Raw genomic sequence first — 19,370 nt, forward strand, 5'->3', positions numbered from 1 at the left:
GCCTCATTAGCATAACACACCCTACGCTGATAGAGCCTCATTAGCATAACACACCCTACGCTGATAGAGCCTCATTAAATTCCTTGTTCCCCAAAGAGGTTATATCCACAGGTATGTTGTTGTTGTTAGGCGGCGTCCAGTGGATTCTGACTCAGTAACCCAATGTGACAGAGTATAACTGCCCTGTAGGGTTTCCTAGGCTATAATCTTTATGGGAGCGGGTTGCCAAGACTTTTCTCCTGCAGAGCTGCTGGTAGGTTCGAACCTCCTGCCTTTCCGTTAGCAGCCGAGTGCTTAACCACTGTACCACCAGGGCTCCTTTCCACAGGTCTGTTGCTGTTAGGTGCTGTTGAGTTGGTTCTGACTCACAGCCACCCCACGTACAACAGAACGAAACACTGCCTGGTCCTACGCCATCCTCACAGTCATTGCTATGCTTGAGCCCATTGTTGCAGCCACTGTGTCAGTCCATCTTGTTGACAGTCTTCCTCTTTTTCTCTGACCCTCTGCTTAACCTAGCATGATGTCCTTCTCCAGGGACTGGTCCCTCCTGACAACATGTCCAAAGTATGTGAAATGAAGTCTTGCCATACTTGCTTCTAAGGAGCATTCTGGCTGAACTTCTTCCAAGACAGGTTTCTTCGTTCTTTTGGCAGGCCATGGTATATTCAGTATCCTTTGCCAACACCACAGTTACTTAACAGTAATTCCTTAATGTCATCAGCTAACCCCTAGTGAATGGGGTGAAAGGAGGAACAACTCATCCACACCCCCGTCCCCCCAAATTACATCTTTGAGAAGGTTTAGGTGCACACGGAATCAAACCAGTTCAGGGAGGTAGAGATCATCTACCTGTGGTGCCAAATGTGTGGTGGATGATAAATCCCCCACTGTCATGGATTGAATTTGTACCCTAAAAATAATCTGTCAACTTGGCTGGGTCATGATTCCCAGTATTGTATGATTGTCTACCATTTTGTCATCTGATGTGATTTTCCTGTGTGTTGTAAATCCTATCACTATGATGTAATAAGATGGATTAGCGGCAGTTATGGCAGTTATATTGACGAGGTCTAGAAGGTTAGATAGTGTCTTAAGCCTATCTCTTTTGAGATATAAAAGAGAGAAGCAGGCAGAGAGACATGGGAACCTCATACCACCAAGAAAGCGGTGCTGGGAGTAGAGCGCGTCCTTCGGACCTGAGGTTCCTGAGCTGAGATACTCCCAGACCAAGCGAGGACTTTTGCACCACAAGGACCTTCCTCCAGAACTGACAGAGAAAGCCTTCCCCTGGAGCCGGCACGCTGAATTTGGACTTGTAGCCTACTGGACTGTGAAGAAATAAATTTCTCTTTGTTCAAGCCATCTACTTGTGGCATTTCTGTTCTAGCAGCGCTAGGTGACCAAGACACCCACTTATTGGCCTCAGGTGTGGTGAATAATAAATTCCCCCACTCACTGACTCTTAGGAACCAGGACCAAAGGCCAGACTGTTAACTGCAAGGAGACGCCACACCTCGCAGTGCGAGAAGTTAAATAAGATAGCACTCAAGTTCACGAGGCAGTATTTTGATAACAGCTTTATTGAGCTATCCATACCATCCATACAATTCACTCATTTCAGGTGTACAATTTAATGGTTTATTAATGTATTCACAGAGCTGTGCCACCATCACCTCCATCAATTTTTGAACATTTTCATCACCCCCCAAAGAAACCCTGTATCCTTTATCCATCCCTCCCAATACCCCCACCCCTACCAGTCGACTTTATGTCTCTCTAGATTTGCCTATTCTGGACGTTTCATGTATATGGAATCATGTCCTATGTGATCTTTTGTATGTGACTTCTTTCACGCAACGTAATGTTTTCAAGGTCCATCCACGTAGCATGTGTCAGGACTTCATTCCTTTTTACGGCCACGTAGTATTTTACCGTGTGGATGGATCGCGTTTTATTTATCCATCCATTTGTTGATGGACGTTTGGGTTGTTTCCACTTTTGAGCTATTAAGAACAATGCTGCTGTGAACATTTGTGTACATATTTTTGTGTGGACCTTGTGTTTTCACTTCTGGTGGGTCTTTACCAACGAATGGAACTGCTGGTCATGTGGTAATTCTCTGTCTAACCTTGGAGGAGCTGCCAAACTGTTTTCCAACGCAGCCGCACCGTTTTCCATTCCCACCAGCAGTGGACGAGGGTTCCAGTTTCCCCAGATCCTTGTCATCCCTTGTTCTCACTTGTTTTTTTGATTCTAGCCATACTAGTGGGTGTGAAGGGGTATCTCATCGGGGTTTTGGCCTGCATTTCCCAGATGGCCACATGAGGCAGCATTGTCCATGTTTTCAGACACCAGGATTGAGGGTGGGATTTATCCTGTTAAATTTGCATGGAGCTTCTCAAGCTGTGTGTGTCCTAGGGCTCGCTAATTCCTGCTCAACACTAGAAGGCAGGGAGGTTGCCCCAGGCAGCCCATCTTGGCTGTTGCAAAACTAGAAAAACGTGTCCATTTTAAGGGTGTTTAGGACACAGGGTTGCTTCGAGCCCATCAAAATAAGCAAGTTAAATTGAGATAGTTCTGGCCAGGGAGTGTTCGTCCTGGAAAGGAAGCCATACCTCTTGCCAGTCTATCTGACTTTCCCGAGAAGAGGTTGGATTCCTTGCCAGCATCGGATAGGTGCCTTCGGATAGAATTGGCTACCAACACTGTATTTAATCCACTGTCATTAGCAGTCCCTTTGTGTTCTGTATAAAGCCCTGGGAAGATCTGATAACTCTTTAAAGGGTAACCATTCCTGTAGTTTTATTTGCCCTGATGTGATATGCACTGTGCGGAGTTAACTCAACACCTGCCTCGTGTGCTGAGGTGGAGCAGAGGGGAAGGGCCGCTTGGTCAATGTGGACGAAGAAGGCTTTGGGTGGGGTGGTTAGGAGTTAACCTTGAGACTCTGGGGGGATCTTCGAACCACTTGGGTAGCTTTTTGAGAAATGGATTCGGGGCTGTTTGCTTCCATGCCCGCTCCAACATCATAGACCCATCTGTAGGACACATTTATTTACAACTGTGATTGCTTTCTAAAATGGAGTCCATTTCTTCAACATTGCCCAGGCAATGATGTTCACTCGATGCCTGCCAAATAATTTGTAAGTGTTGTATAGTGTTTTACAAATTACTCTAGGCTACAGTTATATAGTTGAGGGGTGCGGGGGAAGGCCTGGTGGTCTGCTTCGGAAAAATCTGCTATTGAAAACCCTATGGAGGCCAGTTCTCCTCTGACACACATGGGGTCACCGTGAGTTGGAGGTGACTCCATGGTTAAGGCTATATAGAATGCGATGCCGTTGTGCTGACTTTCTCTTTTCTTCCAAAGTCACCAAAGCAGAGCTTTCAGGTTCTGGGCGTTGATAATCCTAGACGTGTCACCCACCCCGGCCCTCTTCTCAGACGCGTCACCCACCCCGGCCCCCTCCTCAGACGCGTCACCCGCCCCGGCCCCCTCCTCAGACGCGTCACCCGCCCCGGCCCTCTCCTCAGCGCTGGGTGCCTCTGATGACATTTCAAAAGTAGTGGGTCGTCCACATGTGAATTCTTGGTCACAAAGGGGCTCTTCAAGCTTGAAGTCTGAGCATCCATTTCCTCAGCAAGCCCACCCAGGTGCCTCTGAAACATGTTTTCCACTGATCATTCTCCCCTCCCCACTGTCCCCACTCTGGGCCAGGCCCTGTCCTCACTCGCCTGGAAGACGGCCCAGCTTCTTACCGGTCTTGCTTCCTCAACCCCATGCTCAGTACAGAGTGGTCTTCTTCTTCTTTGTTTTTTTGTATATTTGTGTGTGTGTGTGGTAAATGTGTATGAAGGGGCCCTAGTGGCGCAGTAGTTAAGCACTCGGCTGCTAACCAAAAGGTGAGCAGCTCGAACCTACTCAGAGTCTTCACGGCAGAAAGACCTGGCGATCTGCTCCTGTAAAGATTACAGCCAAGGAAACCCTATGGAGCGGTTCTCCTCTGTCACACAGGGTCGTCATAGTGGAAAATCAACTTGACGGCACCAAACAACAACAACGACATCCACTTAGAACTTGGTGTCCAAAGAGTGTAGGCAGAGATAATGAGATAGCACAACCCTCAGAGGGGAGAGGAGCAGGCTCGGTGGAGAGAGAGGGAGGCTGCGTGTGGAAGAAGGTGAGGCCGCTATGGCGGGCGAGGTGTCGGAAGGACTGTGCAGGAAGACTTGTGAAGGGGAGACAGAATAGACCCTAGATCTCCAGAGCAGTTGAAACAAAGTGTGTTTTCTTTTGCCGGCTGGGAAGCCAGCCCAGAAGGACCTGCGAGTGGAGGTGAGGCAAAATCCCCTGGGAACTGTTCAGTCCTTTGAATGTTTGAGGCAGTTGGTTCAGTCAGAAACTCTGAGGAGGAAGTCTTGGACTCGTCCTCAGAACACCCGCTCTTGATGACTCGGCCCGTCTTATTTTCATACAGCCCTTCATGTCGTTAGCGGAAGCTTAAAATGCCTCCTCAGAACAGCAGCCATAGGCACTGGCAGTAAGGCGTTGGGCGTTAGGCCCGGCGTTCCTACCTGAAGGTCAGGTCAGGGCCATTGTGGACTCGTGGGAGGACCTTCGGGGTTTCTTCTAGGCCAGCCTCGGGGCTGGCGGGCTAGAGGAGATAGGTCTTTGCAGAGTAAGTTGCTAAACAAACGTTGGCTTCCATGGTGAGTGGGGTGCGGACTGGGCTGCTGGCCTGGAGGTGTGGTTCCCTGGGATGGCTAGGGCCAGGGCTGGGGGGGATCCCTGTGCCTGCGGTCTGGAGGTGGGGGATCCCTGCTCCTGGGCCTGGAGTGACGGTAGGGGATTCCTGCTCCTGGGGCCCGGAATGGGGGTGAGGGGTCCCTGCTCCTGGTCCTGGAATAGAGGTGAGGGGGTCCCTGCTCCTGGGGACTGCAGGTGGGGGTAGGGGAAGCCCTGCTCCTGGGGTCTGGAGTGGGAGTGAGGAAGTCCCCTGTGCCTGGGGTCTGGACGTCACAGTGGGGGGTGAGGGATCCACAGACCTGGGCCTGGAGGCCAGACAAGAGGCTCAGGGGTCCCCAGCCTCTGCTGATCATCCAGGGTCTCTTAAGCACAAGGCAGTGATTGTTGATACAGTACTGGGCAGGGGATAAATCAAACAAACAAACCAGTTGTTGTCAAGTCAATTCCGACTCATAGCAACCCTCTAGGACAGAGTGGAACTGCCCTGTGGGGTTTCCAAGACTGTGAGAAAGATGTGGCGGTCTGCTTCCGTAAAGATCTACAGCCTTGGAAACCCTATGGGGCAGTTCTCTTGTGTCCTGTAGGGTCGCTGTGAGTCAGAATTGACTTGATGGCAATAGGTTTGGTTTGGTTAATCTTTACGGAAGCAGACTGCCATAGCTTTTTTCCACAGAGCAGCTGGTGGGTTGGAATTGCTGACCTTTTGGTTAGCAGTCAAGTGCTTAACCACTGCACTACCAGGGCTCCTCTGATAGGGGAGTAGGGTGTGAGGTATGATGGCTCTGAACTGGATCTGTTTATGAAAAGTATTAAATCTATTCAACGGAGAGGAAAAACTTAATCTCAGAGTGAACTAAATTTCTGTATAAGGAATTTTCTACAGTCTTTTTCCTCCCCAGGTAATCATTCACGATGGCGGAAGCTCACCAAGCTGTGGCCTTTCAGTTCACCGTCACCCCAGACGGGATCGACCTCCAGCTGAGCCATGAGGCACTTAAACAAATCTGTCTCTCTGGACTTCATTCCTGGAAAAAGAAGTTCATCAGATTCAAGGTTTGCAGTTCTTTGTTTGAGTCTATATAATATTCACAGTTGCCAGGTGGTACAATGCATTAATGCACTCAGCTGGTAACTGAAAGGTTAGAAGTTCCAGTCCACCCAAAGGTGCCTCAGAAGAAAGACCTGGCGATCTACTTCCAAAAGATCAGCCACTGAAAACCCCTTGGAGCACAGTTCTACTCTGACACACGAGGTCGTCATGAGTTACAGCTGACTCAATGGCGGCTGTTTTTTTTAAAAATAATGTTCATTTTAATATCTAAGCAATAGTTTTCTAGATACTGTTGAAGTATAAGTATTTCAGAGTTATAACTAGCACAAGGTTTATATTTCCATGGTAAGTTTTTGAAACACTTCCGCATGTATTGGCTCACTGAGTTCTTGAAGGAATTCTGTAAGGTGAGCAGGGCGGGTTGGCGAGGAAACTGAGGCTCCGAGAGGGTAGGTGGAAGGCAGAGGAGAGACTAGAATCCATGTCGTCTGCTCTGAGTCCAGAATCCTTTACACCTAGTAGAAAAAAGGATTTTTTTTCCAATTGTATAAACTTCAGCAATTTTCTTTAATAAATGTCTTGCCCATAAAATAATTCCAGCATCGAAAAACGTCCATGAAAATTCAGATACAGTTAACGCCACATGTTCTCAGTTCGGCTTGCCTGAAGAAGTGGAAATTTGTTCACCCTTTTAAGCACAAGAGTCATTTACATTTTATTCTTTTGTTTTTAATTGATCTTTAAATTTTATTATTTTATTGTACTGTAAGTAAAAGTTTACAATTCAAGTTAGTCTCTCATACAAAAATTTATACACACATTGTTATGTGAGCCTAGTTGCTCTCCCTATGCTATGCCAGCACACTCTTCCTTTCCACCCCTGATTTCCCGTGTCCATTCAGCCAGCTCCTGACCCTCTCTGCCTTCTCATCTCACCTCCGGACAGGAGCTGCCCATTTAGTCTCATGTTATCTACTTGAGCTAAGAAGCACACTCTTCACGAGTATCATTTTATGTCCCACAGTCCAGTCTAATCTTTGTCTGAAGAGTTGGCCTCGGGAATGGTTTTAGTGCTGGATTGACAGAGTCCAGGGTCATGCTCTCTGGGGTTCCTCCCGTCTCAGTCAGACCGTTAAGTCGGGTCTTTTCACTAGAATTTGAGTTCTGCTCCCCGCTTAATTAATTTTGTAAAATCACAGAAGCGGTAAATGCGTGTTTAGAAAGTTTTGGAGGAGATGAGGGTAGTGAGGTAGACGTGAGTGTTGCCCACCTCCAGGGCAGCTGCTGTTCGGAGTTGGGGTTCTCTGTCTTCCTTCTCAGAGGGTGGCACAGTGAGGGTTTAGAGGAGCTGGAGGAGGGGGCCGCATGACGTGGAGGAGAAGGTGGGCGAGCCCCAGCCTGGCAGGAGGAGTGTCTTGGGCTCAGCGGAGGGTCCTTGGGCCCAGGTAGATGACGGGTCACATCCCATTAGCCCTCAACCAGGCGGCGTTATCCGTCGGCAGTGGAGGAGGGTGCCATCTAGTGGGGAACAACCAGGGAGGCAAAGCTAAGCTGGGCCATCGAGGATTTGGCTGAGGACTTGCCCTTTTACCTTCACATCTAAAGAAAACAGAAGCGTGGGTCCAGAGGCCTAGCCATCATATTCAACCCAGTGAAAAGATGGTTCTGATTTTAAAGACCTTTTAAAATTAGGAGTGCCTGGGTGGCTCAAACACTTAAGTGCTCAACTCCTGACATAAAGGTTGGCAGTTTGAACCTACGCGGTGGCACTGGAAAAAAAACCTGGCAATCTTCTTCCGTAAAGATTACAGCCAAGAAGACCCTATGGAAGTTCCATGAATTGGAACTGACTCGACGGCAGCGGGCCTGGTGGTTTGGTTTTATAGTACAGCTAGGAGACCTTGGGTAGTGCCCGTTTAAGTGCTCAGCTACTAACCAAAAGGTTGGCCGTTCGAGTCCACCAAGAGGCACCTTGGAAGAAAGCCCTGGTGATCTGCTTCTGAAAGAGCACACCCAGTGAAAACCCCACGGAGTGCAGTTCTGCTCTGACACACACAAGGGGCCACCAGGAGTCGGAGTTGACCCGACAGGAACGGGTTTGGTTTTTATAGCACAGCTGAGGAGGCCAGATGTGGAAATGTACAATAAGGAGTGCATGACCGCGCGTACCGGGTGGTTTCCAGGGGACACTCAGATCGCTCAGGAGGGGGTCAGTGAGGGCTGCCAGGGCTGCTTCCGACACAAGGGCCTTGGTGAGCTTCCAGAAGGATTGGGAAGGTCACGAGGAGCAGGGGACTTGTTTATCCGCAAAATTCCCCCCTCCTCCTTCTCTCCCTTCATTTATTTACTTTTATTTAATTCTAATTAATTTATTTTTATTATTTTATTTTTTAACCTTTTCAGATACAAATTCAGTTTTTTAAAAATTATTGGTTGATACCACGTGTTTTCATTAACAGAAGGCCTGCTGCATCAAGGAGCATTTCCGAAACTTTGTTATGAAATATAGATTTTGATACATATTACGTGGGCACATATGTCCCTCTGGATTCTAAGGGTAGGATATGCGGGACACATTTGTCACACTGGACTCTGGCGGGGGTAGGATTATGTGGGACACATACGTCCCTCTGGACGCGGGGTAGGATTCTGCTGGACAGATACGTCCCCCTGGGCCCTGCGTCGCCGTCTGCATTCCTTGACAGGTGCATACAGTGGATGGCGCCTGAAAATGCAGTATTGGAGGGAACGTGATCATCGCGAGAAACACAACTTCCGAATTAACGCCAAGGAACCCAGAAGTATACTTACAAGGCTTAGCTCGCAGTGCAAAAGCCAGAAGAGACAAAAGTTTTGCACAATCACAGCTTCAGGGTATAACACCTCACACGATACCCTGGAGGAACAGTAATTTGTAGCACACGCCCATTTCTTCCATTTCAGGCAGTTAGACAGTCCCCACCTGCTGGCAGCATGTCCTGGTACAGCAGCTTACCAGTAAACCCCGCAAGGTGGAAAATGTAGGTGGGCCTTCTGTGTCCCGCTGCTCATGAGACGGTTGAGAAAATTTTCTATTACTGAGAACAGGAGACAATCCCCTTTGTTAAAATCTCTTTCTCCTACATCTTCCAGTGATTGGAGATCCAGTAGGACTAACATTTAGGGGTGCAAATATCTTTAAGGGAATTCAGATAAACGGCTTTTGATAGTGTGTAAAATCCATTGTCTTGTTCACATCAGTATCTTAAATTATGATGGCTTTGGTAAACAAGGTTTTTTTTTTTAATTGGAAAATTTCAAACATACACAAACGTAAAGAGGATAGATTAGCAGCTTTCCCTGTTAATCTCGCAGCTTCAATCATCAGTATTTTGCCAATCATCTTGTTTCACCTTTTTTGAGGTGAGGCTGGAGTATTAAAAGGAGACTGTGGGGATTTTGGAGCCCTGGTGGTGTTGTGGTAAAGAGTACGACTGCTAACCAAAAGGTCGGCAGTTCGAATCCACCAGCCACTCCTTGGAAACCCTATGGGGCAGTTCTACTCTGTCCTGTAGGGTCTCTATGAGTCAGAATGGACTCGATGGCAACGGGTTTGGGTTTTTTTTTTTTGTTTCGGAGCATTTTACAGCAAATTCTTGACAGCCCAGGAGTTCTTTAAATATTTGAGGTCAAGCAGACATCTTGACTGAGGAGAGGTGGGAGGGGTGACTGGAGCTAGGGTCCCAGGGCACCATAGATCAGAGCAGAGTAGGGGAAGACCAGATGGCTTGGTGGCCCGTCCCCAGCCAGTGGGTGTTGGGAGTCAGTCTGGGTGGAGCCCAGGAATCTGTACGCTAACCTGGTACCACAGGTGATTCTCAAGTCCTGGGATCAGTCTTTGAGAAACTTGGGAGGTTTTTTGGCTCAGAAGTAGAGGAAGGGAAGAAATTGGGAGAAAGTTAGAACAGCAGAGAGATGTAAACTGGGAAAGATTTCCAGCTAGTGACAGCATGTCACAAACCATATGCCTCAAACCGTCTTCTCCCCATTGCCTGGCACCTGCCTGGGGTTGTCGAGCTCCAGAGGTGGCCGGGGGACATCTGATTTAACGTTTGCGTCTATGCGAAGGGCGTTGCTTATGGCGTGTGCTTGCTTTCAGAATGGAATCATCACAGGCGTGTACCCGGCCAGTCCCTCAAGCTGGCTCATCGTGGTGGTGGGCGTGATGTCAACCATGTACGCCAAGATCGACCCCTCACTGGGAATCATCGCAAAAATCAACCAGACCCTGGACAGGACGTAAGTCATTCTGTCACGTGGTAGATGATCCTGGAAGTGATTGATGCTTCACTGCCAGCGTTTGTCTGTCTTCTCAAACACCATGGCGGTGGAGACCTCCTCCTGTTCTGGATTCAGTGGAAGCGTTTGCTGACTGTCCGCTTGTAGACTTGCTTCCTGTTTTCTGGTCTCGTATTAAGGTCCCCCAGGAGTTGTGGTCCCTCTCTCTGAAGCCCTGGGAGCGTCTAGCCTGGCCAACAGGGTCCGCCAGGGAAATTTCTGCCCAGGGAGTTGGTCCCCAGCATGGTTGTTTCTGTGCCTTTTGAGTCCATTCGAGAGTTACAACTGTTCCCCTGTGAACAGATTGCTGTGGGGTGCTATGGGGTGACCTCAGCCTCTTAGATCCCTCTCAGTGGTTTAGAAACCCCCTGGGAAACCCCTATCACTCCTCTTGGAATTTTAGATTTTTCTAGGAGTTGGAAAGCAGGCTCTCTTTTTGCCAAGAGATTTGTCCCAGAGGTGCCTTTGTTATTAAATTCTACTCCCTCTAAACTCAAGGGCAGGAATCCAATAAGCTGTGCGTGTTGTTGTTGTTGGTTGCCATTGAGTCCATTCCAACTCCTGGAGACCTCACGTGTGCTGCGTAGAGCTCCTGCACAGGGTTTTCAAGGCTGTGATCTGTCAGAAGCAGATCGCTGGGCCTGTCTTCCAAGGAGCCTCTGGGTGGGTTGGAACTGCCAACCTTTCATCTAGTGGTCAAGCACTTAACCGTTTTTGCCACTCAGGGACTCCCTGGAGGTGCATGTGGGTGGATATTTTTCTCTAAGAAGCTCCTGGTGCCTGGGTCTCATGCAGGTGTGTTGGAATGCTCTAAAGGGCACGCTGGGCCATGAGACCAGAAGAACTGGATGGTGCCCGGCTACCATTACTGAACATTTTTAATAAAAAATTTTGGAGAAGAATCCTGATCAAAAGGGGGAAAATGCGGAACAGAATTTCAAATTCTCGTAGACTCCAGACTTTCTGGAGCCATGGAGACTGGATGAACCCCTGAAACTATTGCCCTGAGATAATCTTTAAACCTTAAACCAAAAATTTCCCTTGAAGTCTTCTTAAAACGAAGCAATAGTTCAGCTTAACTAGTAAAAAAGGTCTGCCTTGAGCATTATACTCTGTTAAGAGCTATCTATGTGGGAACAGATCGACAACAGCAACTTGAAAGATTAGATAGGAACTTTAGGTGGCAATGAGTTTATGTTAATGAGAGAGGAACAACTCAGAAAAGGAGGGTAAGAAAAAGAAAAAATTTTAAAAAAGGGCATGCTGGGTGTTTATTCAGTCAACGCTGGTTGAACACCTCCAATTCCTTTATTCAACGTTGAGCTCCAGGGTGTCCCTGACTCTCATCCAGGATCTCCTGTGGGTCAGCACCCAGGCCCAGTGACCTCGTGTAGGCATATCAGGTGGCCTTGTTCAGACATCTCTGTTGTATCCATGGGAGATATTCAGGGAGATGTGTGTTCTCGCCCAAGATGGCGGAAAGAAGAAATGGGAATCTACTCAACACCAAAATCAGTGCTTTCTTCAGTACAGTCTTTCTTCAGTATCTGGGGGCATTGTTTCCAGGACCCCCACCCCCACCCCTACCCCCCCAGATGCCAAAATCCACAGATGCTCAAGTTCCTTATATGAAATGGTATAGTATTTGCATGTAACCTGTGTACATCCTCTGGCGTACTTTAAATCATCTCTAGATTACTTATAATACCTAATACAATGTGAATGCTATGTAAGTAATTGTTTCATCACAAATGAAGACTGCTCTGGAAGGTAGCGTTTCTCTTCTATGAGTTTCCTGAGCTCTTCTGGGAACGCTAACTCTGCCTGGGTATCAGCCGATGCTGGTTCTCCTGTGATCTTGAAGTTCTGGAGCCTGCAGCGCTTTCCATAGTGAGCCAGCCATCCCTTACTAGCCTGAAACTCCTTCTGCCTGCTCTCCTTAACACCTCACACTTAGCCTTTGAGGGACTGCTTTGACCACTTCATTACTTTTTAGGAGCCATTTTTTCCCAGAAACAAAAGATACACACAAAACAAGTAGCGAACGACTGAGACACAGGGCAAACAATGCTCAAACAACAAGTGCTGGAGAGAGCCTGAGGATCTGTGAAGTGGTGGGAGGCTACAGCAGGGGGTGCTGTCACTTCATTTCACACGGTTTCAGCATAGTGCTCAGTGTGCAGCAAATTCAAGTTTTGCTTTTTGGAACTTTTTTTTTTTTTTTTTAATATTTTCGATTCAAAGTTGTTTGAATGCACAGATGCAGAACCTGCAGATATGGAGGGCTGACTATATACCACTAAGCCTCTTCTCAGAGAACCTTCCTGTGAGAGAAATGCAAAACAAACACCACCGCTGTAGTGACTATTGAGTGGCCGGACAATGGAACACGGGGGCATTACCTTGTTTGCTCCTGTGACCCCTGTGCTTGAATGTGTATTTTTATTTTCTAGTTTGAAAGCACTACAGTATCTTTGAAGTGTCCACAGCTAGCCCATGCCAGACACGTGATCCTGCTTCTGTGTTGTCTACTTCCATTTACAAACATTTTAGGTCTATGACTGTTGTTCGGTTGTTCGTTGCTGTCAAGTCGATTCCGTCTCATAGCGATCCATATGTACAGAGTAAAGAACTGCTCCATAGGGTTTTCAAGGTTTTTAGAAGATTGCCAGATCTTTCTTCTGAGGCACCTCTGGGTGGGTTTGAACCACCAACCTTCTGGTTAGTCCAGTGCTTAACCGTTTGCACCACCGAGGGACTCCTAGAAAAATATCCATTGCCATCAAGTCAGTTCCAACTCGTAGCGACCCTGTAGGATAGAGTAGAACTGCCCCATAGGGTTTCCAAGGAGCAGCTGCCAACGTTTTGGTTAGCAGCCTGAGAGCTCTTCACCACTGCGCCACCGGGGCTCTGCCTAGAGAAATAACACTCCCCAAGTCCTTGTTCCATGGTGGGACGTTGTTGTTCAGGCTGGCGTTGTGTGTGGAAGGTGGAGTCAGATGCAGGAGAGACATAACATAATGGGACTCGGTGTGCCCACAGGCTTCCTGAGCATGTATCCCAGTGCTGGGATTGTGGCCAAGTCAAAAATGGAGTTCCGGATCTTTGTCATTGAGCCCTGTTGGTTGTTTGGGTTTACACGTCATTCAGTCAAAAAGCAACAGGAAGATAAACTAGGAAAGTACGATGTATATTAAAACCCACTCACAGAATTTCTTTGGGATGACTCTAAATAAAAGATCAACCGGATTTAACTTAGCGATACGAATATTCGTATGAGCGCACTTCATCCAGATAGTGTTATTAAACCAAAGAAAAAACAAACCTGTTGCCGTTGAGTTGATTCCGACCTTATAGGACAAAGTAGAACTTCCCCATAGGGTTTTCAAGGAGTGGCTGGTGGATTTGAACAGCCGACCTTTTCAGTTAGTGGCTGATCTCTTGACCACCAGGCTATCAGGGCTTTGATGATGTTAATAGATGCCCCTAACTCCTGAGCCTCATTTTGCGGAAGGGTCTGGAGAGGCGTCCTCTGTGCCCTATTCCTTATTCACAGAGCCCCTGGAGACTCGGGAAGGGATTTAGTGCCCAGCTGAGGGACTTGTAATCGCCAGTTGGATATTATACCCTGGTTTGTGCCTTTATTAGCATCTGCAGGGGACAGAATGAAAATTCCCTGTCATTTTTGTGGAAGCGTGCCTGGGCTTGGATGCCTGCTGGATTCCGTGGTCTGACTGGGGAAGCTGTGGCAGGGACGCTGTCACTCTCATCCCTTGGAAAGCAGCTGGCAGACCCAGGCGCTCCGGCGCCCACGCCTCTCTCCTCTCTTTGGTTACTGACGAGTCGCAGCCCGCTCACCTGTGGGCAGAGCTCACCTGTGGGCAGAGCGCACCTGTGGACATGCATTGTGTTGGTCCCGTGTGCTCTGCAGGCTGTTGTGGGTTTGACACGGATTTTTAATTTGCTCTCTGGTGTGGGTTGCCTGTTCACATTGGATTGTATTTAGAAGTGTTGGCTATTTAAAGCCCTTTATAATCTGGGTCTTTAGAAGATTTGTTTCTTTGTCTCTCTAAACCTATTGTGATAAACTGGGCCAGCGTCTTCCTGCTTCCAGGAAGGGTCTCTGAGATCCCAGGAAGGGTCTCTGAGATCCCAGGAAGGGTCTCTGAGATCCCAGGCAGCTGCTTTCAGAAGCCGAGCAACTGGACGTGGCCGAAGGGGTTTGTCTCGTCTGTCCATCCCCAGCAGCCTGTTACAAAATGTGATTTTTAAATGAAAGTTTTTTGCTGATGCTTTTTATGAAAGTGCATTTATGTATGTGCATGTATGTGTGTTTATATATATATATATACATATGTGTATGTGTTATATATGTGTGTGTATGTATATGTTTACCTGTGTTTTATTGACTATGCAAAGACATTCGACTGTGTAGATCATAACAAATTATGGATAACATTGTGAAGAATGGGAATTCCAGAACACTTAATTGTGCTCATGAGGGACCTGTACATGGATCAAGAGGCAGTTGTTAAGACAGAACAAGGGGATACTGTGTGGTTTAAAGTCAGGAAAGGTGTGCGCCAGGGTTGTATCCTTTCACCATACCTATTCAATCTGTATGCTGAGCACGTAATCCAAGAAGCTGGACTATATGAAGAAGCATGTGGCATCAGGATTGGAGGAAGACTTGTTAACAACCTGCATTATGCAGATAACACAACCTTGCTTGCTGAAAGTGAAGAGAACTTGAAGCCCTTACTGATGAAGATCAAAGACCACAGCCTTCAGTATGGATTACACCTCAACATAAAGAAAACAAAAATCCTCACAACTGGACCAATAAGCAGCATCATGATACATGGAGAAAAGATTGAAGTTGTCAAGGATTTCCTTTTACTTGGATCCACAATCAACACCCATGGAAGTAGCAGTCAAGAAATCAAAAGACCCATTGCGTTGGGCAAAAAGCCATGGTGTTTTCAGTCGCCTCATGCATGCAAAAGCTGGACAGTGAATAAGGAAGACCAAAGAATTGACGCCTTTGAATTGTGGTGTTGGCGAAGAGTATTGACTGTACCATGGACTGCCAAAAGAACGAACAAATCTGTCTTGGAAGAAGTACAACTAGAATGCTCCTTAGAAGCAAGGATGAAGAGACTTCGTCTCACATACTTTGGACATGTTATCAGGAGGGATTGGTCCCTGGAGAAGGACATCATGCTTGGTAAAGTAGAACGGTCAGTGAAAAAGAGGAAGACCCTCAACGAGCTGGACTGACACAGTGGCTGCAACGATGGGCTCAAACATAACGATTGTGAGCATGGCATAGGACTGGGTGGTATTTTGTTCTGTGGTATATAGGGTCACTATGTGTTGGAACTGACTCGACAGCACCTAACAAACAACAACATGTGTATATGAGTATATGCGTGTCTGTGTGTGTGTGTATAATGTGTATTACATATACATATGTGTATACATATGTATATTATATATATGTGTGTGTGTACATATATATATACATATATATATATATATATATATACACACACACGTGTATATACATATATGTCCATCAACAGGAGGAAGACCTGGCAATTTGCTCCCTTAAAGATTACAGCCTAGAAGACCCTTGGGGCAGTTCTACTGTGTCACATGGGGTCACTATGAGTCAAAATCAACTCAATGGCACCTAACAACAACGACATATGTATATATGTTTAAAAAATCCTGAACATGTCATTTATTTGTTTATGCTAAAATGCTGTTTGATTTTTGAGAGTTGAGTATGTATGTGTGTCTTTTCCCTTCATTGATGTAATACTTAGAAATCTAAGGTGTACATTATCCAGAAAATAGCTTCTTAAATCCTAAGCCTAAGTTTGCTTATAGATTAGGTTATTAGAAAAGAACGTAGGGTTTAAAGTAGAGACTACAGTTAAATTTTAGGGTAAGATTTGACAGGTTATAGAAAGATAGAAGTTTTGAAACGAAAGTATTTTACCTTGAAGATATTAGTTTCTGTGTCATTTAAGTGTCATATAATTGGTGGTTTGTGAATATTGGATATACCTTTAGGTATTGGCTGGTTTAATAATTTGAAGCACCCTTAAATATTTATTATTTTTAAATTATTTTCCAGTTTCTAAAACTAAAATCAAAACCACAAAGATGTATGAATAGCTGCATCTCTTCTCATTGTTAAGGTCCACGTTTACCATAAAATACTTAATTTTCCATCGCAATTGAAACCATTTTCTGTGTTTATTATTTGAATGATCATTCATATGAGCAACTCATTTATCCATGATAAATATTCCTATCTCTGTCAAAAACAAGCTCTTTTGTTTTTCTTTTTCCATTTTTGGGGGAATTTTTTTTTTTTTGAGTATTGTTTTTTTGCACCAACTCAGTATTTTTTCATGTACAAGTCAATGACGTTGATTACGTTAATCATGTAAAAACAAGCTCTATTGATTAAATAGTTTTAAGTGATATTTGTGCCAAATGATTTAAGTTTCTTATGAGTAATTGCAAAATCCAAAGGTGTGTGTGAGAGAAAACAAAACATAAAGAGCAGGGAAAAATTGCTCAGAATTGCTGGAAGCCCCTAGTCCAGGAAGTACACATTGTCTTGGCGTGTAGTTTTCATTGTGGGAGGGTGTGGTACAAGTTAGCAGTCTCACAGTGTCCCCTATGTCGTCGTCCCTAGTCTCTGGAGGAAACCTCTTGCCATTGAGTCAGTTCTGACTCATAGCGACCCTATATGGCAGAATAGAACTGCCCCATAGGATTCCCAAGGAACAGCTGGTGGATTTGAACTGCCGACCTTTTACTTAGCAGCTGAGCTGTTAACCACTGCGCCAACAGGGCTCGAGTCTTTGGAGGAAGAAGTTGCTTTTTCCTGATTACATGTATTATCCTTGGTTAGCTTTATGGAGCCCCAAAGCATATTGAGCTGATTCATCTTGAGGTGGGAAGAAAATTGCCTGTAACCCTTTTGAGAGGTGGGTTCACGCCAGCGTTCTCTCTGGCGCGGCCTAACGCCCACTTGGTGTTATGTGTTCTTTATCGTGGTGAACAGGGGCTGCTCCGTTTTTTTTGGTGTTGTTCATTGCAGTCAATTCAGCTCTGACTCTTGGCAACCTCACGTACAACAGAACGAAACACTGCCGGTCCTGCTCCATCTTCGCGATGGTTGGCATGCTCAAGTCCAGAGTTTCAGCCACTGTGTATTTTTAGTGCCTTCCAACCTGGGGGTCTCATCTTCCAGCACTGTGTTGCACAGTATACTGTCGTGATCCTTAGGATTTAATGGCTGATTTTTGGAGGTTTGATTGCCAGGCCTTTCTTCCTATCCTCAGTCTGAAAGCGCCGCTGAAACCTGTCCACCATGGGTGATCCTGCTGGTATTTGAAATAGTGGTGGCATATTTCTAGTATCATAGCAACACGCGAGCCACCACAGTACGACACACTGCCAGGCAGGGGGTGGTCCAGTCTTTTAGCACAGGTCTTGCACAGTTGCGGCCCACACCATCTCTTTTCCATGCTAACGTGTTTGCGATTTGTCTTGTTTTGCTTCGGCAGTGGCTACATGTCGGACCAGACAAAGAACGTTGTCAGCGGCGTCCTGTTTGGCACTGGCCTGTGGGTGGCGCTCATCATCACCATGCGCTACTCCCTGAAGGTGCTGCTCTCCTACCACGGGTGGATGTTCGACGAGCACGGCAAGATGAGCCGCGCAACCAAGATCTGGATGGTAATCCCACTTCTGGCTCGGTGTGGCACTGGTATCGATGGTTTCTACTCTTGAAATAAGGATCCTTGTGGAACGTTTGCCCCTCTGACTCTTGGGAGCTGGGTGTCGTCCTTACTTCCTGGAGGGGCTTGATTCACAATGACATGTACGTTTGGGCCTGAGAGTGTTTATCCTTTAATGGCGCTCGAAAGTGCTAAGCATTTAACGGCCACGTCAGCTAGGTTTGCAGTTCAGGTCGTCCATAAAATAAAAGTGCTGCTGCTTTGTAGCGCTTCTCATAATGTAAAAGCCGCTGCTGCTTTGTACCTTTTCTGACTAACATGGAGCCAGGCGTTCACTGGTTTCCCTCAGCTGACCCGACTGGGACGCCCATGATTTCGTGGTTCATTTCCAGTGTGCTCTGAAGCTGGCCTTGGCCCTGAGCCCAAGTGTCACTTGGTCAAAGTGAATCACTGTCATGTGCGTGGATGTTTGTCCAAATTCCATTGTGTAAGGGTTTTTATGAGCTCGAGTTTTCTGGAAATAAACCATCAAGGTGGGAGCTGTTTCTGGACTTGTGAGGCCTCCATCTTTGGTACTCAGCCCCCTGTAAGCCCTGCAGGCCTGTGAGCGGGTGTCTGCCCCTCCCTATGTGCCATCTACCCATTTGTCATCGTCACCTGAGCCTTCACCAAGTTACTCAGGTCCAACTAGCTCTCTGGAGACTTGTTTCCAAAGAAACAAACTTGTAAACTTCTAAATTTGGTGTAATAATTGGCCATCTCATGCTAACAGACCACAAGGAAAGTTCTAGAGTGCATGGTGAGAGGAGGTGGAGAAATAGCACCAATGACGCTTGGAGCCAAGAGCGTTGGAAGTCAACTTCCAGTAGCCACGGAGGCCATCTTCTGTAAATAATACAAGACCTTGTAAAGAAACATTGGACTGTGTTAACCTGTGTTTTGTTAAATGGCCTGGATAAATTTTAATGAACCTGGTCATAAGTAGAAGGCGCCCTGGTGGTGCAGTGTTTAAGTGCTCAGCTGCTAACTGAAGGGTTGGCAGTTGGAACCCTCCAGCGTTTGGCAGGAGAGAGATGTGGCAGTCCACTTCCGTAAAATTGCAGTCTTGGAAACCCTATGGGGCGGTTCTACTTTGTCCTATAGGGTTGCTATGAGTCGAAACTGACTGAATGGCAACAGGACGGATCATAATTGAAGATTTTGCTTTAAAGCCTTTGCTCTCATTGGGATATTTCATGGTTTTATAAGTGAAACAAGCTCCTAGTAATCTGGTGAGCTGTGGCCTGAGGCGGGTCCTCCTGTGCAGCCTGTACCGTTCTCGCCATCAACAGGGGGTGGTGTCGTTGCAGCTGGGCGTGCTGTCCCCAGCAGCTGAAAACCTTCAGGGGGCTCACACGGAGCCGGTTCACCAGTGCTCACGTCCCTTGCACGCCCCTAATGCCAGACTTCCTTGTTCCAAACCACTTTCCTGCTACTGCTCGGCTGA

At 46.7% G+C, this 19,370-nt stretch overlaps 1 protein-coding gene across 1 annotated transcript in view; it reads left to right on the forward strand.

The window, feature by feature from the left end:
* The window catches only part of CPT1A (carnitine palmitoyltransferase 1A), a 79,524-nt gene that overhangs the window by 16,609 nt on the left and 43,545 nt on the right, over window positions 1–19,370 (forward strand). The window contains exons 2-4 of the mRNA XM_004383636.2: window positions 5,650–5,803; window positions 9,940–10,079; window positions 17,711–17,882. Of these exons, the coding sequence (XP_004383693.1) occupies window positions 5,663–5,803; window positions 9,940–10,079; window positions 17,711–17,882 (453 nt within the window). The 5' untranslated portion in view covers window positions 5,650–5,662. The remainder of the gene's footprint in view (window positions 1–5,649; window positions 5,804–9,939; window positions 10,080–17,710; window positions 17,883–19,370) is intronic.

Source organism: Trichechus manatus, unplaced genomic scaffold (genome assembly GCF_000243295.1).
Source record: "Trichechus manatus latirostris isolate Lorelei unplaced genomic scaffold, TriManLat1.0 scaffold00113, whole genome shotgun sequence".
Classification (NCBI taxonomy): domain Eukaryota; kingdom Metazoa; phylum Chordata; class Mammalia; order Sirenia; family Trichechidae; genus Trichechus; species Trichechus manatus.